This window comes from Oncorhynchus tshawytscha, linkage group LG12 (assembly GCF_018296145.1).
Source record: "Oncorhynchus tshawytscha isolate Ot180627B linkage group LG12, Otsh_v2.0, whole genome shotgun sequence".
Classification (NCBI taxonomy): Eukaryota; Metazoa; Chordata; class Actinopteri; order Salmoniformes; family Salmonidae; genus Oncorhynchus; species Oncorhynchus tshawytscha.
This window is the reverse complement of record NC_056440.1, coordinates 62,536,067-62,563,724: the sequence shown is the minus strand read 5'-3', so window position 1 is coordinate 62,563,724 and position 27,658 is coordinate 62,536,067. Positions and strand designations below refer to the sequence as shown.

The window sequence follows — 27,658 nt, the reverse complement described above, 5'->3', positions numbered from 1 at the left end:
ACAACATTCTCTGTAATGTCAAAGTGGAAGAATAAAAAATAAAAAATTTAATGGAAAAATAAAACACTAACATATCTTGATTAGATAAGTATTCAACCCCCTGAGTCAATACATGTTAGATTCACCTTTTTGGCAGCGATTACAGCTTTCAGAGTCTTTTTGGGTAAGTCTCTATGAGCTTTGCACACTTGGATTGTACAATGCTTGCCTATTACTCTTTAAAAAATTATTCAAGATCTGTCAAGTTGGTTGTTGATCCTAGCTAGACAGCCATTATCAAGTCTTGCTATACATTTTCAAGTAGATTTAAGTCAAACTGTAACTAAGCCACTCAGGAACATTCAATGTCATCTTGGTAAGCAACTCCAGTGCATATTTGGCCTTGTGTTTAAGGTTATTGTCCTGCTGAAAGGTGAATTTGTCCCCCAGTGTCTGTTGGAAAGCAAACTGAACCAAGTTTTCCACTAGGACTCTGCCATTGCTTATAGCTCTATTTTGTTTATTTTTATCCCCCCCAAAATCCCTGGTCCTTGCTAATGACAAGCATACCCATTACATGACGCAGTCACCCACATGCTTGAAAATATGAAGAGAGGTACTCAGTGATGTGTTGTGTTGGATTTTCCCCAAATGCTTTGTATTTGTATTCAGGACAAAAAGTTAATTTCCTTGTCAAATGTATTACTTTAGTGACAAAAAGGATCTATGTTTTGGAATATTTGTAATCTGTACAGGCTTCCATCTTTACCTGTCATCGGCATCCTTGAAGACGATGCCATTACCTAAACTATTTAATTACATTCTTCCTCTTTTGTTCATTCAGTTAAGCCTGTCCTCAATTGAACTGTCATGATTCATACACCACAAGTCTAAATCCTTCATATCCTCTTCCACACACCACTATCACTAATTACAGCACACTACAGACACCACACACCACTATCAGTAATTACAGCACACTACAGACACCACACATCACAAACACTAATTATAGCATATTATAGACACCACACACCACTATCACTAATTACAGCACACTAAAGACACCACACACCACTAACTCTAATTACAGCACACTGCAGACACCACACATCACAAACACAAATTACAGCACACTGCAGACACCACAAATCACAAACACAAATTACAGCACACTGCAGACACCACACCACTAATTACAGCACACTGCAGACACCACACCACTAATTACAGCACACTGCAGACACCACACCACTAATTACAGCACACTGCAGGCACCACACCACTAATTACAGCACACTGCAGACACCACACCACTAAATTACAGCACACTGCAGACACCACACACTAACTCTAATTACAACACACTGCAGACACCACACACAACTAACACTAATTACAGCACACTGCAGACACCACACACAACTAACTCTAATTACAGCACACTGCAGACACCAAACCACTAATTAACACACACTGCAGACACCACACCACTAATTACAGCACACTGCAGACACCACACCACACTGTAATTACAGCACACTGCAGACACCACACACCACAAACTCTAATTACAGCACACAGCACACTGCAGACACCACACCACTAATTACAGCACACTGCAGACACCACCACTACAATAATTACAATTACTAACACTAATTACAGCACACTGCAGACACCACACACTGCAGGACACACACACTAACTAATTACAGCACACTGCAGACACCACACACCACTAACTCTAATTACAGCACACTGCAGACACCACACACCACTAACTAATTACAGCACACTGCAGACACACTGCAGACACACCACTAACACTAATTACAGCACACTGCAGACACCACTAACACTAATTACAGCACACTGCAGACACCACACCACTAACACTAATTACAGCACACTGCAGACACCACACACCACTAACTCACACACTAATTACACAACTAACTAACACTAATTACAGCACACTGCAGACACCACACACCACTAACTCTAATTACAGCACACTGCAGACACCACACACCACTAACTCTAATCCGGCGCCGAAAGAGATGGCCGCCTTGCTTCGCGTTCCTAGGAAACTATGCAGTTTTTTGTTTTATTACGTGTTATTTCTTACACTAGTACCCCAGGTCATCTTAGGTTTCATTACATACAGCCGAGAAGAACTACTGAATATAAGATCAGCGTCAACTCACCATCAGTACGACCAAGAATATGTTTTTCGCGATGCGGATCCTGTGTTCTGCCTTACAACCAGTGCAACGGAGCGGATTACATGCAGCGACCCAAAAAAACGACTCAGAAAAAGAGGGAAACGAAGCGGTCTTCTGGTCAGACTCCGGAGACGGGCACACCGTGCACCACTCCCTAGCATTCTTCTTGCCAATGTCCAGTCTCTTGACAACAAGGTTGATGAAATCCGAGCAAGGGTAGCATTCCAGAGGGACATCAGAGACTGTAACGTTCTCTGCTTTACGGAAACATGGCTAACTGGAGAGACGCTATCCGAAGCGGTGCAGCCAGCGGGTTTCTCCACGCATCGCGCCGACAGAAACAAACATCTTTCTGGTAAGAAGAGGGGCGGGGGCTTATGCCTTATGACCAACGTGACATGGTGTGATGAAAGAAACATACAGGAACTCAAATCCTTCTGTTCACCTGATTTAGAATTCCTCACAATCAAATGTAGACCGCATTATCTACCAAGAGAATTCTCTTCGATTATAATCACAGCCGTATATATCCCCCCAAGCAGACACATCGATGGCTCTGAACAAACTTTATTTAACTCTCTGCAAACTGGAAACGATTTATCCGGAGGCTGCATTCATTGTAGCTGGGGATTTTAACAAGGCTAATCTGAAAACAAGACTCCCTAAATTTTATCAGCATATCGATTGCGCAACCAGGGGTGGAAAGACCCTGGATCATTGTTACTCTAACTTCCGCGACGCATATAAGGCCCTGCCCCGCCCCCTTTCGGAAAAGCTGACCATGACTCCATTTTGTTGATCCCTGCCTACAGACAGAAACTAAAACAAGAAGCTCCCACGCTGAGGTCTGTCCAACGCTGGTCCGACCAAGATGACTCCACACTCCAAGACTGCTTCCATCACGTGGACTGGGAGATGTTTCGTATTGCGTCAGACAACAACATTGACGAATACGCTGATTCGGTGTGCGAGTTCATTAGAACGTGCATTGAAGATGTCGTTCCCATAGCAACGATTAAAACATTCCCTAACCAGAAACCGTGGATTGATGGCAGCATTCGTGTGAAACTGAAGGCGCGAACCACTGCTTTTAATCAGGGCAAGGTGTCTGGTAACATGACTGAATACAAACAGTGCAGCTATTCCCTCCGCAAGTCTATCAAACAAGCAAAGCGCCAGAACAGAGACAAAGTAGAATCTCAATTCAACGGCTCAGACACAAGAGGCATGTGGCAGGGTCTACAGTCAATCACGGACTACAGGAAGAAACCCAGCCCAGTCACGGACCAGGATGTCTTGCTCCCAGGCAGACTAAATAACTTTTTGCCCGCTTTGAGGACAATACAGTGCCACTGACACGGCCTGCAACGAAAACATGCGGTCTCTCCTCCACTGCAGCCGAAGTGAGTAAGACATTTAAACGTGTTAACCCTCGCAAGGCTGCAGGCCCAGACGGCATCCCCAGCCGCGCCCTCAGAGCATGCGCAGACCAGCTGGCCGGTGTGTTTACGGACATATTCAATCAATCCCTATACCAGTCTGCTGTTCCCACATGCTTCAAGAGGGCCACCATTGTTCCTGTTCCCAAGAAAGCTAAGGTAACTGAGCTAAACGACTACCGCCCGTAGCACTCACATCCGTCATCATGAAGTGCTTTGAGAGACTAGTCAAGGACCATATCACCTCCACCCTACCTGACACCCTAGACCCACTCCAATTTGCTTACCGCCCAAATAGGTCCACAGACGATGCAATCTCAACCACACTGCACACTGCCCTAACCCATCTGGACAAGAGGAATACCTATGTGAGAATGCTGTTCATCGACTACAGCTCGGCATTCAACACCATAGTACCCTCCAAGCTCGTCATCAAGCTCGAGACCCTGGGTCTCGACCCCGCCCTGTGCAACTGGGTACTGGACTTCCTGACGGGCCGCCCCCAGGTGGTGAGGGTAGGCAACAACATCTCCTCCCCGCTGATCCTCAACACTGGGGCCCCACAAGGGTGCGTTCTGAGCCCTCTCCTGTACTCCCTGTTCACCCACGACTGCGTGGCCACGCACGCCTCCAACTCAATCATCAAGTTTGCGGACGACACAACAGTGGTAGGCTTGATTACCAACAACGACGAGACGGCCTACAGGGAGGAGGTGAGGGCCCTCGGAGTGTGGTGTCAGGAAAATAACCTCACACTCAACGTCAACAAAACTAAGGAGATGATTGTGGACTTCAGGAAACAGCAGAGGGAACACCCCCCATCCACATCGATGGAACAGTAGTGGAGAGGGTAGCAAGTTTTAAGTTCCTCGGCATACACATCACAGACAAACTGAATTGGTCCACTCACACAGACAGCATCGTGAGGAAGGCGCAGCAGCGCCTCTTCAACCTCAGGAGGCTGAAGAAATTCGGCTTGTCACCAAAAGCACTCACAAACTTCTACAGATGCACAATCGAGAGCATCCTGGCGGGCTGTATCACCGCCTGGTATGGCAACTGCACCGCCCTCAACCGTAAGGCTCTCCAGAGGGTAGTGAGGTCTGCACAACGCATCACCGGGGGCAAACTACCTGCCCTCCAGGACACCTACACCACCCGATGCTACAGGAAGGCCATAAAGATCATCAAGGACATCAACCACCCGAGCCACTGCCTGTTCACCCCGCTGTCATCCAGAAGGCGAGGTCAGTACAGGTGCATCAAAGCTGGGACCGAGAGACTGAAAAACAGCTTCTATCTCAAGGCCATCAGACTGTTAAACAGCCACCACTAACATTGAGTGGCTACTGCCAACACACTGTCAATGACACTGACTCTACTCCAGCCACTTTAATAATGGGAATTGATGGGAAATGATGTAAATATATCACTAGCCACTTTAAACAATGCTACCTTATATAATGTTACTTACCCTACATTATTCATCTCATATGCATACGTAGATACTGTACTCTATATCATCGACTGCATCCTTATGTAATACATGTATCACTAGCCACTTTAACTATGCCACTTGGTTTACATACTCATCTCATATGTATATACTGTACTCAATATCATCTACTGTATCTTGAATATGCTGCTCTGTACCATCACTCATTCATATATCCTTATGTACATATTCTTTATCCCCTTACACTGTGTATAAGACAGTAGTTTTTTGGAATTGTTAGTTAGATTACTTGTTCGTTATTACGGCATTGTCGGAACTAGAAGCACAAGCATTTCGCTACACTCGCATTAACATCTGCTAACCATGTGTATGTGACAAATAAAATTTGATTTGATTTGATTCGATTTGATTTAATTACAGCACACTGCAGACACCACACCACTAATTACAGCACACTGCAGACACCACACCACTAACACTAATTACAGCACACTGCAGACACCACACACCACTAACTCTAATTACAGCACACTGCAGACACCACACCACTAATTACAGCACACTGCAGACACCACACCACTAACACTAATTACAGCACACTGCAGACACTACACCACTAACTCTAATTACAGCACACTGCAGACATCACACACTGCTAACACTAATTACAGCACACTGCAGACACCACACAACTATCACTAATTACAGCACACTACAGACACCACACCACTATCAATAATTACAACACACTGCAGACACCACACACAACTAACACTAATTACAGCACACTGCAGACACACACACCATTAACACTAATTACAGCACACTGCAGACACCACACCACTATCACTAATTACAGCACACTGCAGACACCACACCACTAACACTAATTACAACACACTGCAGACACCACTAACAGTAATTACAGCACACTGCAGACACCACACACCATTAACACTAATTACAGCACACTGCAGACACCACACCACTATCACTAATTACAGCACACTACAGACACTACACCACTATCAATAATTACAACACACTGCAGACACCACACACAACTAACACTAATTACAGCACACTACAGACACCACACACAACTAACTCTAATTACAGCACACTGCAGACACCACACACCACTAACTCTAATTACAGCACACTGCAGACACCACACCACTAATTACAGCACACTGCAGACACCACACCACTAACACTAATTACAGCACACTGCAGACACTACACCACTAACTCTAATTACAGCACACTGCAGACATCACACACTGCTAACACTAATTACAGCACACTGCAGACACCACACCACTATCACTAATTACAGCACACAGACACCACACCACTATCAATAATTACAACACACTGCAGACACCACACACAACTAACACTAATTACAGCACACTGCAGACACCACACACCATTAACACTAATTACAGCACACTGCAGACACCACACCACTATCACTAATTACAGCACACTGCAGACACCACACCACTAACACTAATTACAACACACTGCAGACACCACTAACACTAATTACAGCACACTGCAGACACCACACACCATTAACACTAATTACAGCACACTGCAGACACCACACCACTATCACTAATTACAGCACACTACAGACACTACACCACTATCAATAATTACAACACACTGCAGACACCACACACAACTAACACTAATTACAGCACACTACAGACACCACACACAACTAACTCTAATTACAGCACACTGCAGACACCACACACCACTAACTCTAATTACAGCACACTGCAGACACCACACCACTATCACTAATTACAGCACACTGCAGACACCACACACAACTAACACTAATTACAGCACACTGCAGACACCACACACCATTAACACTAATTACAGCACACTGCAGACACCACACCACTATCACTAATTACAGCACACTGCAGACACCACTAACACTAATTACACACACTGCAGACACCACACACTAATTACAGCACACTGCAGACACCACACACCATTAACACTAATTACAGCACACTGCAGACACCACACACCATTAACACTAATTACAGCACACTGCAGACACCACACCACTATCACTAATTACAGCACACTACAGACACTACACCACTATCAATAATTACAACACACTGCAGACACCACACACAACTAACACTAATTACAGCACACTGCAGACACCACACACCATTAACACTAATTACAGCACACTGCAGACACCACACCACTATCACTAATTACAGCACACTGCAGACACCACACCACTAACACTAATTACAACACACTGCAGACACCACTAACACTAATTACAGCACACTGCAGACACCACACACCATTAACACTAATTACAGCACACTGCAGACACCACACCACTATCACTAATTACAGCACACTACAGACACTACACCACTATCAATAATTACAACACACTGCAGACACCACACACAACTAACACTAATTACAGCACACTACAGACACCACACACAACTAACTCTAATTACAGCACACTGCAGACACCACACACCACTAACTCTAATTACAGCACACTGCAGACACCACACCACTATCACTAATTACAGCACACTGCAGACACCACACACAACTAACACTAATTACAGCACACTGCAGACACCACACACCATTAACACTAATTACAGCACACTGCAGACACCACACCACTATCACTAATTACAGCACACTGCAGACACCACTAACACTAATTACAACACACTGCAGACACCACTAACACTAATTACAGCACACTGCAGACACCACACCACTATCACTAATTACAGCACACTGCAGACACCACACCACTAATTACAGCACACTGCAGACACCACACCACTAACACTAATTACAGCACACTGCAGACACTACACCACTAACTCTAATTACAGCACACTGCAGACATCACACACTGCTAACACTAATTACAGCACACTGCAGACACCACACCACTATCACTAATTACAGCACACTCCAGACACCACACCACTATCAATAATTACAACACACTGCAGACACCACACACAACTAACACTAATTACAGCACACTGCAGACACCACACACCATTAACACTAATTACAGCACACTGCAGACACCACACCACTATCACTAATTACAGCACACTGCAGACACCACACCACTAACACTAATTACAACACACTGCAGACACCACTAACACTAATTACAGCACACTGCAGACACCACACACCATTAACACTAATTACAGCACACTGCAGACACCACACCACTATCACTAATTACAGCACACTACAGACACTACACCACTATCAATAATTACAACACACTGCAGACACCACACACAACTAACACTAATTACAGCACACTACAGACACCACACACAACTAACTCTAATTACAGCACACTGCAGACACCACACACCACTAACTCTAATTACAGCACACTGCAGACACCACACCACTATCACTAATTACAGCACACTGCAGACACCACACACAACTAACACTAATTACAGCACACTGCAGACACCACACACCATTAACACTAATTACAGCACACTGCAGACACCACACCACTATCACTAATTACAGCACACTGCAGACACCACTAACACTAATTACAACACACTGCAGACACCACTAACACTAATTACAGCACACTGCAGACACCACACACCATTAACACTAATTACAGCACACTGCAGACACCACACACCATTAACACTAATTACAGCACACTGCAGACACCACACCACTATCACTAATTACAGCACACTACAGACACTACACCACTATCAATAATTACAACACACTGCAGACACCACACACAACTAACACTAATTACAGCACACTACAGACACCACACACAACTAACTCTAATTACAGCACACTGCAGACACCACACACCACTAACTCTAATTACAGCACACTGCAGACACTACACCACTATCAATAATTACAACACACTGCAGACACCACACACAACTAACACTAATTACAGCACACTGCAGACACCACACACCACTAACTCTAATTACAGCACACTGCAGACCACACGACTAATTACAGCACACTGCAGACACCACACCACTAACACTAATTACAGCACACTGCAGACACCACTAACACTAATTACAGCACACTAATTACAGCACACTGCAGACACCACACCACTAACACTAATTACAGCACACTGCCGACACCACACACCACTAACACTAATTACAGCACACTGCAGACACCACTAACACTAATTACAGCACACTGCAGACACCACACCACTAATTACAGCACACTGCAGACACCACACCACTAACACTAATTACAGCACACTGCAGACACCACTAACACTAATTACAGCACACTGCAGACACCACACACCACTAACTCTAATTACAGCACACTGCAGACACCACACGACTAATTACAGCACACTGCAGACACCACACCACTAACACTAATTACAGCACACTGCAGACACCACTAACACTAATTACAGCACACTGCAGACACCACACCACTAATTACAGCACACTGCAGACACCACTAACACTAATTACAGCACACTGCAGACACCACTAACACTAATTACAGCACACTGCCGACACCACACACAACTAACACTAATTACAGCACACTGCAGACCCCACATCACTAACTCTAATTACAACACACTGCAGACACCACACCACTAAGACTATTTAAAGCACACTGCAGACACCACACCACTAAGACTATTTAAAGCACACTGCAGACACCACACCACTAAGACTATTTAAAGCACACTGCAGGCACCACATCACCAAGACTATTTAAAGCACACTGCAGGCACCACATCACTAAGACTATTTAAAGCACACTGCAGGCACCACACATCACTAAGACTATTTAAAGCACACTGCAGGCACCACACATCACTAAGACTATTTAAAGCACACTGCAGGCACCACACATCACTAAGACTATTTAAAGCACACTGCAGGCACCACTACCACCAACATACAGCCCACTGACTGAATGGATCCCTACACGTCCACACTCAGACCAAGGAAAGAGACATCAGAAATTCAGGAAGCTTTCTCAAGCCATGCTGCTATTATGTATGAAATCAATGCTTGGCAGCACATTGCAGACTGAATGCATACATTTTACATCCCATTCACAGGCTGCCCACCAGACTTGGAGCTACTGTAAATCCACAATGAGCAGAGGCTCTGAACACGGGTTTGACTGTAGTCTAACATGACAGGCTATTAGATCCCCCTCTCAGGCTCATCTCAGAGACTCTGGTAGTGATTTCTGTCATAAGCCTTCTGGAAAGAGAAATCCATTACACAGCTGAGCAACTCTGAGAAAACATTGTATGATGATTGTGTCTCACATGGCAAAAATGTCAAATTAGAGAATTATACACATGAGGAGCATGACAGAGAGAGGGAGACGTTCTCTGCTCTCTGATGTCCTGAGGAGAATGGTGATGATAGTGAGGACTGAGTAGGAGTGACACTGGCCCTTTGATCATTGCTATAAGGACCTACAACATAGCTGTTTCTGAAGACAGTGTAGTGTTTATGATACAACCCTCTGGCATTACGCGCGGAGAAAAACAACTACTTAGGAGGACGAAAAACTGCAGGACAAACAAACCTGTCATTTCTGTGCTGCTGAACCATTCCAGCCCATTTTGATTCCTGACACTGTGGGCGACTGTACTGACAACACAGTGGAAAGATTGTCCCTATTACAGAACTAAAAGCGAGAGAAACGTTCAGTGTAGTCTGACCATTTCCAGGTCAGTGGTTGAGATGAGAGTATCCTTTCTCAAACGCAATGGAGTTGTGATCTATTTTAACAGTATTTTATCCCAGCTGGCACAAATCCAGGCCTTCTCACAGTAGAGGGTCACACAGACAACACCCTTGCATGCTGTTACCCTGGGTGCCAAAACCAGTAGTGGTGGAAAAAGTACCCAATTGTCATACTTGAGTAAAAGTAAATATTACTTAATAGATAATGACTAAAGTGAAAGTCACCCAGTAAAATCCTGCTTGAGTAAAAGTTTTTTTTAAGTATTTGGTTTTAAACATACTTATTATCAAAAGTAAATGTATTTGCTAAAATATACTTCAGTATAAAAAGTAAAAGTATAAATAATTTCAAACTCCTTATATTAAGCAAACCAGACAGCAGATTTTCTCATTTAAATTTACAGATAGCCAGGGGCACACTCCACCACTCAGATATAATTTACAAACAAAGCATTTGTGTTTAGTGAGTCCGCCAGATCAGATGCAGTAGGGATGACCAGGGATTTTCTCTTTAAGTGTGTGAATTAGACCATTTTACTGTCCTGCTAAGCATTCATAATGTAACGAGTACTTTCGGGTGTCAGGGAAAATGTATGGAGTAAAAAGTACATTCTTTTCTTCAGGAATGTAGTGGAGTAAAAGTAAAAGTCGACAAAAATATAAATAGTGAAGTAAAGTACAGATACCCCCAAAAAACTACTTAAGTAGTACTTTAAAGTATTTTTACACCACTGAAAACCAGTTGCCCTGGAGAGGGCTTGGAGAGAGGCAAATATCCCCCCTGTGTCACGTTCGATGTATGGAGGAGACCAAGGCCCAGCGTAAGATGAATACATACTTCTTTAATGAAGACGAAGAAACACTAAACAAACTTACAAAACAATAAACCGAACTTGATGCTATATAATATAAGTGCAGACACAAGCAACTATTACATATACAATAACCCATGAAATACCCAAGGAATATGGCTGCCTATGGTTCCCAATCAGAGACAACGATAAACAGCTGCCTCTGATTGAGAACCAATCTAGGCAACCATAGACATACAAAACACCTAGATAGTAAACAACCACAAACATACAAAACCCCTAGACAGTACAAAAACACATATATCACCCATGTCACACCCTGACCTAACCAAAATAATAAAGAAAACAAAGAATACTAAGGTCAGGGCGTGACACCCTGAGAAGGTTAGGTCAGATCAGGAAGAGTTAGACCATCACTCACCACCAGAGAGAGTGGCCTCTTCCATGACACCACTCCTATCAGTCCAGACAGCAGCACCTGAAAGAGAACAACACTGTAGGTCAGTGGAAGGGAAGAGAACACAGTACAACAGTTAGGATAACCAACATGGTCGTGAACAGTCCCCGCATGTGAGAGAAAGGGGAAAGACAGACATGGGTGCCGTATAGGTTCACTGTGGTGTGATCTTGGATTGTGATCATATCTCCTTGGTGAGTTGACACATCACAGTATCACAGTACATTTTTGAAACTTCATATCTGGTGTTCTATTAGCCTCCAGCATTCTGTTTCTCTACATTCTCTCTCCTTCACCCAACATTAACCAACAAACACTCCCCCACCCACCTAGCTTCTCTCTCTCTCTCTCTCCCCCTCTCCATCCCCTCTCTCTTACACGCTAGCCTCTCTCTGAATCCCTAAGTTCAGCTGGAAAGACATCAGACCTAGAGGCAGCCTTTCACTACCAAGGGCAAACCAATCCCCTCCATTGTTGTAGCCATCTTAACTTGTTTTAAGTCTTTGGCTGATACTCAAAAAGAGAAGAATGACTGAAAACACACTGAAGCAGACGGTGAGTGACGTTGCGCATTGGAGAGCGCCTACTCCAATGCTGGCCACTCATTTCACGGCCAACACAGACTGCAAATGCCGTTTGTTTATGTCGCTAACTGTTTCAGACATTTTCCTGTTGCTAAAACCCTTCTAACATACATTGCAGTCGTTACATAAAAATCACACGCGGGTAAAACATTTGACATGGTTTATTATTAGAGTTGAAAGTTACTTTGTATCGATGGCCTGAACTGCTTTGGAGAGTGAGCTTGGGTCACATCTGCATATTCTATCATTTGGGTTTTCTATGTAGAAGGGTATTTTCCTAATATCGGTATTCTTTGGAATGTTTATGTGATATGATGTCCTAGTATTTGTGACATGTATTACGGAATGGCCATTTTCCATATTCCTTAGTTCCAGCTCACTTTCTGCACCTGTACATAAATACCACCATTTTGCTCCTAATTCCGTTAGACTACCGAGGGCTGTGCGCACGTTGATAAAACTGCCTGGGATCTAGCCTACTATCTTACAGAGCCCCAATGGATGTACAGGAAGAACATTAGGGAGATGTTACATTTGCACAGTGTTATTCATATTTGACCCATTTTAGATGAGGGCTGAAGATCAGTGAGACTGGCAGATCATTACTGTTTCAGATCAGGAGGATTATTTATCTTGTCCAATCAAAAAGTGCTGAGTGACTTCCTGACTGCAGATTAGCAACGAGGAGAAGGTAGAAAACCTGAAATGAACATGGAGTTGTATATACAGCGTGCAGGGGCCAATACCTATCGTCTGCCAGAATGTACACGTTATCACTGTACCATGCCTACTGCCAACATAATTATGCTTGTTTATGCCTACACGGTAAGATTTCTTTGTTTTGAACAGTGACAAAATCGAGGCAAGATGATTTTACATACTCAGTCATTTTAATTCTGAAATGATAATTTGATGGCATCATTAAACATATTCTGCAAGTGACATAAATATGTTTCTTTCGGAAGCTTGGAGAGTGACGATAATTTCAAAGGCAGATGTCTAGCGAGATGTGAACGCTTCACTATCTATTTGCTCTTATAAATTATAGATCACGTATTCTGTTGCAACAGAGAGAGAGAGAGAGAGAGAGAGAGAGAGAGAGAGAGAGAGAGAGAGCAAGAAGGGAGGGAGAGATGGAGATAAGGGCTGTATTCCTGTAAATGCAGTCTGGTAGTAAATCTGTTCAGCAGTAAAAGCAGCCCAGGTCTGTGCCAGACAGCAGACACACAGAGATCAGCTCCCCTCTTCTGCTCCTGTCTTTAGCACAGACACCTCTGGTCCAGAGCAACACAGTAACCGTCTCACACACCTGATCTCCAAACAGCCCCAATCAACCTCTGATACCACATAAAGAACCAGGGAGCACATGAATGGATGGCTATTACCGAGGCAACACAGTTAGGTTTCACTTTTCTTTCCATGGAGTTTAGTTGTCATGACACCCAGGGGACTCCTCCCTCATATCTCCAAGTTTCAATCTTACATCTCAGATGGTGGAGGAGAGGAAGGACAGGCTGGCTGCGTTAAGCCCTGCACCAGCCCCCTTCCAGGGGACGAAGGGAACATTCATTAGCTAACACTCTTAACTGGTGAGATATCAGTGGTAGGGTAGAGAATCCACTCAGCCTTGTCTCTACTCTGACAGCTGGTCATAAGGGGAAACTTCAGGAAGTTAGATGTCTGAGAGTGAAACAACTCTGGTCCCCTGGAGAAGGATAGTCAGGTAGGCTTTAGGGGCTAGTGGAGCTGCTAAACCCTGGGCTGAGGCTGGCTGGAGCAGAGGCTGTAGCTATAGTAGTCTCTGTCTGAGAGGTGATATGGAGAGGGCTGCCTGTGATAGCTTTGTGTCAATCACGCAGGGATTTCTCTCTCTCTGCTGCACTGGGAAAAGGATTAAGACACTTTACCACGGTAGTCACTGAGGCCTGGCCACCTATTCAGCTCAACTCACCAGTTTGGAAGAGCTCCCCTTCTTTTACTTCTGCCCTGCTGCAATTTATACACACCGTGGGCTTTGTGTTCAAAACGTGACACCCAAATTAGCTAATCAATTAATCTCATTCTCAACTGACTGTTATCAACACAAACCAACGTATTCTCTGAAAGGAGCAAATGATCCATGAAATACCCACATCTGCTCTCAATAGCTACACAGTATCAGGTTCCTTCGATTCCTGCATCCTACCATGAAAGGCTTCTGTATTGACATGGCTTCCAATCAGACTCCTGTTGTTTAGTGTTGCCCATCATTCAGGAGAGAATAGCCTCTCTCTTCTCTCTCTCCCACATCTGGCTGCACGACATGGTCCCTACAGTGTATAGCTTACCATCCAGAGATATATACAACAACCACCTTTAACCACACAAAACAAAGCACAGCATTTACATATAGCCATCAACAGACACACTGGCTACACTCATGACTATCAACTGAGCCAACAACTCTGGTGTGTAGAACACATACATATGCACACCGAAACAAAATGGCTACTGAAATGGCATGAAAGAGGGGTCTAAACTTTCCAAGCAACTCATCACAGGTTGTGCCACACAGAGACATGAAAGAATGTACTGCACTCTGTACTCTGTACTGCACTCAGCCACGCACACACGGACGAACACACGCACACACACACCCACCCACCCGCACGCACACACACACACAGTATAACAACCCTGACGTCCTGAACAGTACACATCGTGATCAATCATAAGCCTTCCACAACACAAGTATCTGATATCACAACCATGTATTTTATTTGCCGTCCACCAACTGAACAGAAAAGTCAAACTATGCTTTTCGGAAGACAAAACCCAATAAGCCCTCCTAGATCCCTCGGTCAGAATGTCATTGACCCCAAAGCCCTCTCTCCTGTCTGACTGATCCCCCCCCGGCCACATTCCAGTCCGGAGCGTTTATGTACGCTGCAGCCTGTACACACTCTTACACACCTACACACCCATACACACTCCTACTCCTACACACTCCTATACCTGGCTGCGGAAAATCCAGGCTGGAGTTGCTTTGATCTCATGGATATAGAGAGTTTACACCCCAATCTAAATTGACCAGAATGAGCACTTTAATCCCAATTCAGAGATGAGCTCAGACGACACAAATTCGGTACACTTTTAACCGTTTCTCAGGGCATTATGTTGGCCGTAAAAAAGAAACATGGTTTCCATCTCAAATTCACACACACAAGAGTCTGGATCTGAGAGAGCATTCAGTGAGGCTGTAAAATGGAGCATGACATCACCAGGAGATTGAGGAGGTTAACGTTAATAAGCACATAGAAGATGAATTCTACCATCACAGTGAACCTTTAGTCTGATGACAGCATGAGCAGTTCTGTTCTGACCTTCAGAAGTCCTTCTCTGCTGATGTTTTATGAATGGGGGTGAGAGGTGTGTGCTCTCACTCGAACTCCTCTCGCTGTCCTCCATCCTTCTCTAGTGCCTCTTGAGAATACGGCAAGAACATTAGTGCTGCTGTCTACGTAAACTACAGCCCTGAACAGCTCCCTCAACCCTTTGTCCAGGGAGGCTTCTACTTTTTACTGAGACTGCATGTCTATGTGATGGGGAATGGGACTGTCCAAGACAAAGGCAAAGCTATTGGAAATGAAGCTTTAATACTTGGGTTCCCAAACATTTTTACTCAGGCAGCCCTTACAGCATTGGGGAACATCCACACTACACGCTTGCAAGCCACGCCGATTTCTATGGGCACAAGCACTGATCATGACATAAACTGTTCACACCCCTCTTGTTGGTGGAGAGAACATTTAGCAGGTTTAAAGCTCATTTTCTTGCAATTCTATACATTTTGCCATGTCTAATGTGTATTCGTGTGACTCAAACATTACAACAAAATCTATGGGCTAAAAAACCTAGATAAACAATGTTAACTGACATAGGCTAGTTGATCTGGACATTTCTGACAAGTCATAAATAGCTCTGTAAGGTATGAAATGACTGACAGGACAAGAGGAAAACTGATGATGCACTACTCAATTTAGAAATTTCACCTTGTCGGCTGTTCAAACAGAAAATTATTAATTCAATCAAGGTTTAATAAACATTCAGTCAGGAAAACAATAGTCCAAACCATATGTCTCTACAATATATGCTTAAAAAGTAATCAACGATTTACTCTCAGAATTTAGTATGTTTAGAGTGAATGGAATATCATCACAGGCATGATCAAAAAGTGGTCACTGCTCAATAGAACTCAGCAGAACTGCGTTACTTTTGAACATCAACTGACAAGCTAAATAGTGGCTGCAGGTTCGTGAGCAATTTTTTTTGTAAATGATATTCGCTGAATACAAAACTAAATAGGGACTAAATATATATTAATTTACAAAGCTAAAATACTCCATTTCAATATCTACTCTATGCGAAGACAACCTGTTCCTGTTTTCAATGAGTCTTTCCCTTTAGATAGCCATAGAAACAGCCTTCTCGACGTAGATTCATCGCGGTTGTAGGCAATGAAAGCCAAGGATCTGGAGGTGAAAATGACCACGGTATCAAGTTGATTTTGATTGGTCCAACCAGCGGAAACGCCTCAAAGTTGTACCACCTCACAACGCCAAATATGGAAGAGATACATCCAAGAGCAGCGCAGTCTAAACTAGCAAGTCACAGCAAATTAACATTCTTATTTTTATCAACACTGTCAAGTACACGTATATTAAGGTTAGAATATTGTAGAAAACAATCTAATGATTTATTCTATATAATTTATAATGACACAAGGCAAAGAAAACAACGTTTTGACATCAACTTCGTAGCACCCTCTTGAACTGCCCATTTTTCTCTATATTCTACAGCATCGAGAGAAGCCCTACACCTTGTGCGCTCTACTATCAAAACTTTCAAGAGTAAGTTGAAAGTCGGGAATGAGTTCCTTTTTTATATACCTATGCAGTACCAGTCAAAGGTTTGGACACACCTACTCATTCAAGGGTTTTTCTTTATTTGGACTATTTTCTACATTGTAGACATAAAAACTATGAAATAACACACTTGGAATCATGTAGTAAGCAAAAAAGTGTTAAACAAATCAAAATATATTTGAGATTCTTCAAAATAGCCACCCTTTGCCTTGATGACTTTAGACTTTAGCTTTAGACACTCTTGGCATTCTCTCAACCAGCTTCATGAGGAATGCTTTTTCAACAGTCTTGAAGGAGTTCCCACATATGCTGAGCACTTGTTGGCTGCTTTTCGTTCACTCTGCAGTCCAACTCATCCCAAACCATCTCAATTGGGTTGAGGTCGGGGGATTGTGGAGGCCAGGTCACCTGATGCAGCACTACATCACTCTCCTTCTTGGTGAAATAGCCCTTACACAGCCTGGAGGTGTGTTGGGTCATTGTCCTGTTAAAAAACAAAAATAGTCTCACTAAGTGCAAACCAGATGGGATGGTGTATCGCTGCAGAATGCTGTGGCAGCAATTCTGGTTAAGTGTGCCTTGAATTCTAAATAAATCACCAACAGTGTCACAAGCAAAGCACCCCCACACCACCACCTCCATGCATCACGGTGGGAACCACACATCCAGAAATCTTCCATTCACCTACTTTGCGTCTCACAAAGACATGGCGGTTGGAATCAAAAATCTCACATTTGTACTCATCAGACCAAAAGACAGATTTCTACCGTTCTAATGTCCATTGCTCGTGTTTCTTGGCCCAAGCAAGTCTCTTCTTATTATTGGTGTCCTTTAGTAGTGGTTTCTTTGCAGCAATTCAACCATGAAGGCCTGATTCACTGAACAGTTGATGTTGAGATGTGTCTGTTACTTGAACTCTGTGAGGCATTTATTTGGGCTGCAATCTGAGGTGCAGTTAACTCTAATGAACTTATCATCTGCAGCATAGGTAACTCTGGGGCTTCCTTTCCTGTGGCGATCCTCAAGAGAGACAGTTTCATCATAGCCCTTGATGGTTTTTGCGACTGCACTTGAAGACATTTACATTTTCCCTGTTGACTGAGCTTCATGTCTTAAAGTAGTGATGGACTGTCATTTCTCTTTGCTTATTTGAGCTGTTCTTGCCATAACATGGACTTGGTCTTTTACAAAATAGGGCTATCTTCTGTATACCACCCCTACCTTGTCACAACACAAATGATTGGCTCAAACGCATTTAGAAGGAAATAAATTCCACAATTTAACTTTTAACAAGGCACACCTGTTAATTGAAATGCATTCCAGGTGACTACCTCATGAAGCTGGTTGAGAGAATGCCAAAGTGTGCAAAGCTGTCAACAAGGCAAAGGGTGGCTGCTTTGAAAAATCAAAAATCTTTTTTTGGTTACTACATGATTCCATATGTGTTATTTCATAGTTTTGAAAATAGAGAAACATAAAGAAAAACCCTAGAATGAGTAGGTGTGACTAAACGTTTGACTGGCACTGTATATATTTGGGTCAGTTATATATATATACAGTACATACCTACACACTGTTATACACCTACACACCCCTACCCTCCACATGTCCTTTACATTGCAGGACACAACTCTGGACCCTCTTAAAGAGCTAACCTCACAGCAGTGAAAGCTCTATTCTCATCATCCAGCCCAGAGCCCATTACTATTAATGATGTGTTCTCCCAGGCTGTCCCATTAGTACTGTTATGATAACTGACCCTGAGCTGACTGTGGGAGGTGGAGAAGGCGGGGGGGGCAGTGATTACAGCACCCTATACCCCCAGGCATCAGTGGAGAACAGGGATAATCACAAGGAGCATGCCCCCTGCAGTCACTGGCCTGTCCCAGAGGTCACTGCTCTCTCTCTGTCACACAGAGATTGGCATGGTGGTGATGAGGCTGTAATAATGGAACGGTGGATGGGGACGGCAGGGGTAGGGATGGAGAGGGCTGTAGGGGCTGTGGTTATGGTTTACAGCATAAGAACATAAGAGTGGACATTATCAACCTCCCCCCTCCCCCGACTGTCCACCCTCCCTGTGCCTCATATAATGCCCTGCCCCCATTCAGCATTGGGGCCACTCACTGTGGATGGGCCTCAGTCAATCCCACTAAAACAAGGCAGACGACAATGATAAACCATGTCATCTGCAATCACCTGCATGATAATAACACACTGGCTGCCAGTGGAAGATGGTTGTTTTCTACAATAAAGTCTCCACAGTGCTGGTAAACATCACACAGAGCAGTGTGCATCAATGATTCTATGTTTCTATGTAACAGCTTTTATTTAATCTCATTCATTCAGGCAAGACCCCCTGCCCCCATCAAAGCACACATTACTCTGAGTGAAGGTCTTAAAATCTGGGCATTTCACATACATCAGGCCACCAAGACCAATGGGAAGAAGGGACCAACCGACAGACAGCCAGGTTTCCTAGGCAACCACCCGCCGGCCACTTGCCAAGATCTATAATGATTTTCCATCAACCTCAAAGCTGTGGGGGGTGCGCGAAATCTCACGCCCATTTCAATGTGATGCAAGCACCCAAACTCATCAGAGAGAGAAAGAGAGAGACACACACACATACACACACACACACACACTCACACACAAACACATCACAGCCCTGTTACAGATTCCATACACAGCTATCACATTCAGGATGTAATGAGGCAATAGTCTTTTGTATTGCTTCCACACCTATTAGAGTGTGATAAGGTGATTCTGGAACTGCTTTGTGACATGACATATCGCAGGGGGAAAGTGAGGTGCATGTGAACCATCTCCTCCCAGTGTGAAGCTTACTGAGAGTCTTACACCACCTGTGGTTGAGCTGTCCATCTGGAGCGAGTAGAGGTTGGTATTATGATGCTCCCTGACCTCTGACCCCTGTGTTATGAGGTTCTGTTCCATCCAGACAGATTGCACTCTGTGTTATTGTCTTTGTCATCTGTGAAATCATGTTTTTCTGCTGATTACGTCATCAGGTAAAGTGCTGCTCTCTCTGATTGTTCACACTACTCTTACTGCCTTCTGGGTCACCTGGTAAGTCCAAGGTCACTGGTCCAGCCCTGGGCAGCATGGTGGATAGCAGGTGGTCTAGAGTGGGCTCCTGTCCAATAGAAACCTGCGGCTTGAAAAGGAGGCCATGCCAGCACGGTGAAGACGTAGCAGTAGGACTCTTCTGGGTTATCAGATCATATACCTGTATGATGTTCTTTACTACCTCTACCTCCTACCTCCTCCTGAGACATATTTAATAGTCATGGTGTTTAGCTACTGAGCTCTAGTGGTTGGGGCTTCCTGGCTAAGTGTTTTTCCTCTCACCTACAAGGCAGAACCCTGGTTATACAAGGTCGATCAGGGCTCTTGAACCCTGTTCCTGGAAAGCTACCCTCCTGTTGGTTTTCAATCCAACCTCCGGTTGTAAGCGACCTGATTCATCTTATCAACCAGCTAATTATGAGAATCAGGTGCGCTAGATTGGAATCAGGTGGGCTAGATTGGAATCAGATGCGCTAGATTGGAATCAGGTGGGCTAGATTGGAATCAGGTGGGCTAGATTGGGGTTGAAGCGAACCTACAGGATGGAGCCCTGCAGTAGATACTGTGTTTTCATAATCTACCATCATACAAGCTCAGCATATATTCAACACAAACTGATATTCTTTCCATCTAACATTCAGTTTCCATCCAACATTCAGTTTCCATCTAACATTCAGTTTCCTGGCCACACACAGGCGTTGAAGAGCTTGTGCATCTCTTACTGCCTCTTCTACTGTAACAGTTAATACACTCTCCTCTCCTATATCTTTGGCTAGGAAAAAGATTACTAAAAACATTCCCTTCCTTGCCCAACTGTCATTCAGCGTTTGTGTATGTGTGTGTGCGTGCGTGCGTGCGTGCATGTATGTGTGTGTGTGTGTAAATCTTGTAGAGAGTAGCTACTGAGCCTATGTATATCCAGGGCTGAATTGGATGTGTCAGGAGAAACTCATCGCCCCACCTTAATTAAATGGAGCAGTCTAGTAATTAAATGGATGTCTAAGCGAGGCCTGCTTTAAAAGGGGTGACACTCTTGATGTCTACTGCCTCTGTGTGATCAGTGGAGAGCCCACAGCCAGGGATGAGGCTGGAGTTGCTTTCATCTCCTGAATGTGGAGAGCTTACACTCCTATCTAGTCAATCAGAGTGAGCACTTTAATCCCAATTCAGAGATGAGCTCGGATGACACAATTTTGAGCAAACAACTTGTAACCCCAAATTCCGGTACACTTTTAACCGTTTCTCAGGGCATTATGTTGGCCGTAAAAAAGAAACATGGTTTCCATCTCAAATTCACACACACAAGAGTCTGGATCTGAGAGAGCATTCAGTGAGGCTGTAAAATGGAGCATGACATCACCAGGAGATTGAGGAGGTTAACGTTAATAAGCACATAGAAGATGAATTCTACCATCACAGTGAACCTTTAGTCTGATGACAGCATGAGCAGTTCTGTTCTGACCTTCAGAAGTCCTTCTCTGCTGAAGTTTTATGAATGGGGGTGAGAGGTGTGTGCTCTCACTCGAACTCCTCTCGCTGTCCTCCATCCTTCTCTAGTGCCTCTTGAGAATACGGCAAGAACATTAGTGCTGCTGTCTACGTAAACTACAGCCCTGAACAGCTCCCTCAACCCTTTGTCCAGGGAGGCTTCTACTTTTTACTGAGACTGCATGTCTATGTGATGGGGAATGGGACTGTCCAAGACAAAAGAAAAGCTATACACAATGGTGCTCTAAAAGATAGCTTGGTTTACCCCTCTTCCTTCTACTACAATAATCTCTCTCTCTCTCTCTCTCTCTCTCTCCCTCTCTCTCTCTCTCTCTCTCCCTCTCCATTTCTCCCCTCCCCCTTCCCATATCCCTCCACTTTAGGTACCTTGTCATCATTGCCATGGAAACAGGGAGACAACAGTAGGTTGTCAGGCAATGCCCGGGAGCTGGGCATCTCAGTCTCTCTGCCCCACTCATCATTATTTCGTCTTATCCCTCTTCTTCCTCTCTCTCTCTGTCGTTTACTCACATATCAAATCATTCTCTCCGTCCACCAATTCCTGCTGAATCAACTCCAACAAGAGAAGCGATTGGTGATCAAATTAAGAAGTTAGTCTGCTTTTGTCTAATTGCAAAAATACTTCATTGTGGAAACTACCAATCAGCATTAACAAGTGATAGCCTAAATAGATTTCCTTGGAGCGTTTTACACATACAGAAGATCTAAACAAAAAGCTCCAGAATTCAGAAATATTCCTTTAGAATCCTGTATGTCTAAAATCTTCTCTGATCATGCACTGACAAGTGTGATGATGCTATTGCCATTGTCAACGTCATCATCCTCATCAGCAGCAGCATCATCATCAGCACCATCATCACAAAACCAGGCTTAGTTGACCACATTGTGAAAAATGCTAACATTACAATCTAATTCTCATCACCACAACGGGAACAAACAAACAATCAATCCCACAACATCATCACCATCATCTGTGTCCATCAGCCCTCCACCTGTATGTCACTGACCTGCTGCATGACATTACTGCTGATGTCGCTGGCCTGGCCTACAGACAGCACAGACGGCACAGGCAACAGACAGACAGCACAGGGAGCACTGCTCTAGTCTGTCCTTCTTGATAATTGCAGGCCAGGAGAAAGGCAGATTGCATTAGATAGGGGATGTCCATTGGCACTCGCAATTACTCCCATGATCTCTCTGTCTCTTCTTTCCCAAGATCAAAACTACTCCGTGGCCAGCACTTGTAGAGGAGCCTGTCATGTCAGCCACAGAACTAAAGCTGGACCTGAGAGATGTCTCATTTGAACAGGGCCTTGCTTTGATGTGGGGGAGGATAGGTGGAATTCGTCAAAACACGCCACTACTGTTTTCCATTCAATTATCCAACAGCCTCTGTGCTTTAGAACTCTGCATACAACAGACGACTTTGTAGAACAGACTAGATGTAAATGTCCTATTAAATAAAACATATGGAGGAAGAACAAACAAACAGCTATGTAACTGGTCCAATCAACTGATTCACCATAAACAAGATCACAGAGAGAGTGTATGAATGTACAGTTAGTAAATGGTGAGGATAATCTATACGGAAGAAAAATAGAAACAACGTGCAAAGTGTTGGTCCCATGAATCATGAGCTGAAATAAAAGATCCCACAAGTTTTCCATACGCACAAAAAACGTATTTCTCTCAAATTTCTTGAACAAATTTGTTCACATCTTTCTTACTGAGCTTTTCTCTTTGACAAGATAATCCATCCACATGACAGGCGTGGCATATCAAGAAGCTGATTAAACAGCATGGTCATTACACAGGTGCACCTTGTACTGGGGACAGTAAAAGGCCACTGTAAAATGTGCAGTTTTGTCACACAACACAACGCCACAGACGTCTCAAGTGTTGAGGGGACGTAGGGGCTGAGGAGTATTTATGTCTGTAATAAAGCCTTTTGTGCTGGCTAGTGGGTAGGTAATTCTGATTGGCTAGTGGGTGGGTGGGCCAGCATCCCGGAGTCGCTTCTTCAATGTTGACATTGAGACTGGTGTTTTGCGGTTACTATTTAATGAAGCTGCCAGTTGAGGACTTGCGAGACATCTGTTTCTCAAACTAGACACTCTAATGTACTTGACCTCTTGCTCAGTGGTGCACCGGGGCCTCCCACTCCTCTTTCTATTGTGGTTAGGGCCAGTTTGCGCTGTTCTGTGAAGGGAGTAGTACACAGCGTTGTATGAGATCTTCAGTTTCTTGGCAATTTCTCGCATGGAATAGCCTTCATTTCTCAGAACAAGAATAGACTGATGAGTTGCAGAAGAAAGGTCTTTGTTTCTGCCCATTTTGAGCCTGTAATCGAACCCACAAATGCTGATGCTCCAGAAACTCATCTAGTCTAAAGGCCAGTTTTATTGCTTCATTAAATCAAATCAAATCAAATTTTATTTAATCAGGACAACAGTTTTCAGCTGTGTTAACATATTGCAAAAGGGTTTTCTAATGATCAATTAGCCTTTTAAAATGATAAACTTGGATTAGCTAACACAACGTGCCATTGAAACACAGGAGTGATGGTTGCTAATAATGGGCCTCTGTACGCCTATGTAGATATTCCATTAAAAAATCAGCCGTTTCCAGCTACAATAGTCATTTACAACAATAACAATGTCTACAACGTATTTATGATCAATTTGATGTTATTTTAATGGAGAGAAAATGTGCCTTTCTTTCAAAAACAAGGATATTTCTAAGTGACCCCAAACTTTTGAACGGTAGCGTATGTTTATAGGCTTAAAGGAAACTGCATTGACGTCGTGGTGGAGTGCTACTCTGTCTTTCTCTCTTGTGAGGGAAAAATTATGTATTCACCTTATTTGTTGGCTATGGAACAATTATTTGCTTAACGAACAGTAAGATATTTCTGTCCTGCTAATGCTGTGTTTTATGGTCTCTACTCTAGCACCCTACAGCTAGTCTGGGTGTTGAGGAAATGGGTTCTACTAGAGATAGCTTGAAGCTGACAAGTGATTTGTGTTGGTGATAAAAACCTAAAAGCTAGCATTCTATAGACAAGATGTGGTGTGTGTGACTCGAGATAGAGAGAGCCTGGAAGAGTTCATCCTGGCATCTGGGAAACTAAGTAAAAGACCATCCTGTGTAGATAACCAGATGGCTTATGGGAAGGTTAGAAGTGACTGACTAAGCAATCTTGGCATCAGCTATTTAAAACTGTGCATCGTCTGTAAAGGCTAGACTCTCAGCCTAACAGTCAGTCAAGACTGGTGGGCTGACTGTCTCATTATCGCAATAATGAATCAATATTAAATGAAGATGATTGTTTGAGGAAATGACCAAGTCTCTCAGTACTGAATTTCCACGACACTCTCTCATCCCAGGACCTATACAGTACCGCCCAAAGTGGAGGTGGAGGACGGGAAGCATTTCATTAAAATGATGGGTTAGCCAAGTTGGACCAAAACACCAGGAATCAATCCCTAAATAATTCCCCTTGATATCTGAGCCAAATGGCTTTCTTCGTCTCTCTCTGCTCTTCCTCTGATGAAACACCATCTCTATTGATCCTTCATTACTCTGTTCGCAACCAAGTATGACGTGACACAGCAGAAAGCCAGGGCGGAAATACAGTACATACACACACACACACACACACACACACACTCAGATTTTTTTATTCATTCAACAAACATCCAAAAAGAATAGGACCCAGTAATTTACAGGGAAGTGACTGATGGCTTCAAGACGCAATTGGCAGTGAACAGCCAAGCCGAGCAATCATCATCTACCATGATTGAACGACTGTATCCATCCGCTCTCACAAAGTCTGGATTGATCTACCGGAATCACTAACCTGCGGATACAATGCAACAATGTGCTGTCCATGATGATTACGTTCTAGCATGTGCTAACATAATGGATTGCAGTAAAAAAGGGGAACATATTTTCACAAAACCTGAGCCGTTTCGGACGTTTATTTCGGACTTTCTCATCACAGATGGAACACGTCTAACGCATCTAAATAATGACTACCATCAAAGCTGGCATCCAGAGGCGCGGAGATGTAAGCCAGTCAAGTCACTGAGCTATTCTGTGAGTCCCAGAGTCCAATCAATTCCTCATGGTAGACCTAACCACATAACACAAGAGACACACAGAGCCGCTGTGTTCCTCTGTAGACACACACACACACAGACACACACAAACAAACACACACAGGCCCAGTGGTTAGGAGGGCTGATCTGTCAGTGAGTGGGGTAATGTTCTCACTTACACATCACCCCCCACAATGGGCAGTAGCTGAGAAGATGGGACAGGCCCCGTGAAGAGGAGATTAGAGGGGAAGCGACAGGCGGCAGCACCCACAGGGCACAGCCAGGCCTGCTGTTGTTCTGTTCCTCTCCTTTCATCTCCTCTCCTTTCCTCTCCTCTCTTCTACCTCTCCCTCCCTCTCTCCTTCACCCACAGGACACAGCCAGGCCTGCTGTTGTTTTGTTCTGTCCCCCTCTTCTCCTCTCCTTCATGTCCTCACACACACTGTGGACCCTAGGGCATTACCTCTGCCGCCCACCACAGTAGCTCAGCATGCACAGCAGAGCAGGTACACTGCACTACCTGAAGCACAGGAGAAGGAGAAGCAGTGGAGGAGAAACCGATTTCATTTTGTTTTCAGAATCCAACAATTGGGTTGTTTGAGCTCTGGATGGGGTAGTCTCGTCAGGCAGAGATGCAGGAAGGTTACCAAAGTGAAAAGTTGTACAGAATAAGATACAACAGGAAGCAGTGCTGGATGTGCGTTGTAGAGAGGACACATGTCTATGGTAGGTAGGTACCCATGCAGATCTATTACTGCAGTTATTCTGTAAAACTCTGTTGCGGTGAGCCTCTCCTAGGGAGTTGGTTTTAAGAGCCTCTCATTGTTGCAGAGAGTTGAGCAGCAATTTGAACAGAGCCGTTTCCCTGGTGTTTTGACTGTAAAATTGCGGCTTTACCGAGAGCCAAGTAGTATATAATGCTACCGCTGTGGGTAAAGGATCAAGTTTATGAGGTGGAACAGAGTTCTGCCAGCCCCATTTACAACCCCCATACCTTTATAGTCTACTGTGTTTATGATAAATGTCAACATGTTCGTGTGTGAGAGTACATGTGCTGATAGAAAGGAACGATTCTATTCAGGAAGCTACTAAAGAGCGTCGCTGTCACATAATGCTATCAGTAAATTCAACTGAAGTTAAGATGACACACCACTTCAAAAGCTAATGCCATAAATGGACAGATTGACTGGTTCCTTTTAAGGTCTTGCACCCAGAGTGCATACTGCACTAACATCCCATTTATATGGCCCCTGTTTGCACCTATGTAGTTGGCATGGGGCA

The 27,658-nt window shown here is 43.9% G+C and overlaps 1 protein-coding gene across 2 annotated transcripts in view; it reads right to left on the bottom strand.

Moving 5' to 3' along the window:
- Positions 1-27,658, bottom strand: part of LOC112263630 (protein FAM189A1) — a 146,061-nt gene that overhangs the window by 73,152 nt on the left and 45,251 nt on the right. For both annotated transcript variants that reach the window (XM_042330873.1, XM_042330874.1), the window contains exon 2: positions 12,155-12,211. In XM_042330873.1, coding sequence (XP_042186807.1) covers positions 12,155-12,211 — 57 coding nt within the window. The remainder of the gene's footprint in view (positions 1-12,154; positions 12,212-27,658) is intronic.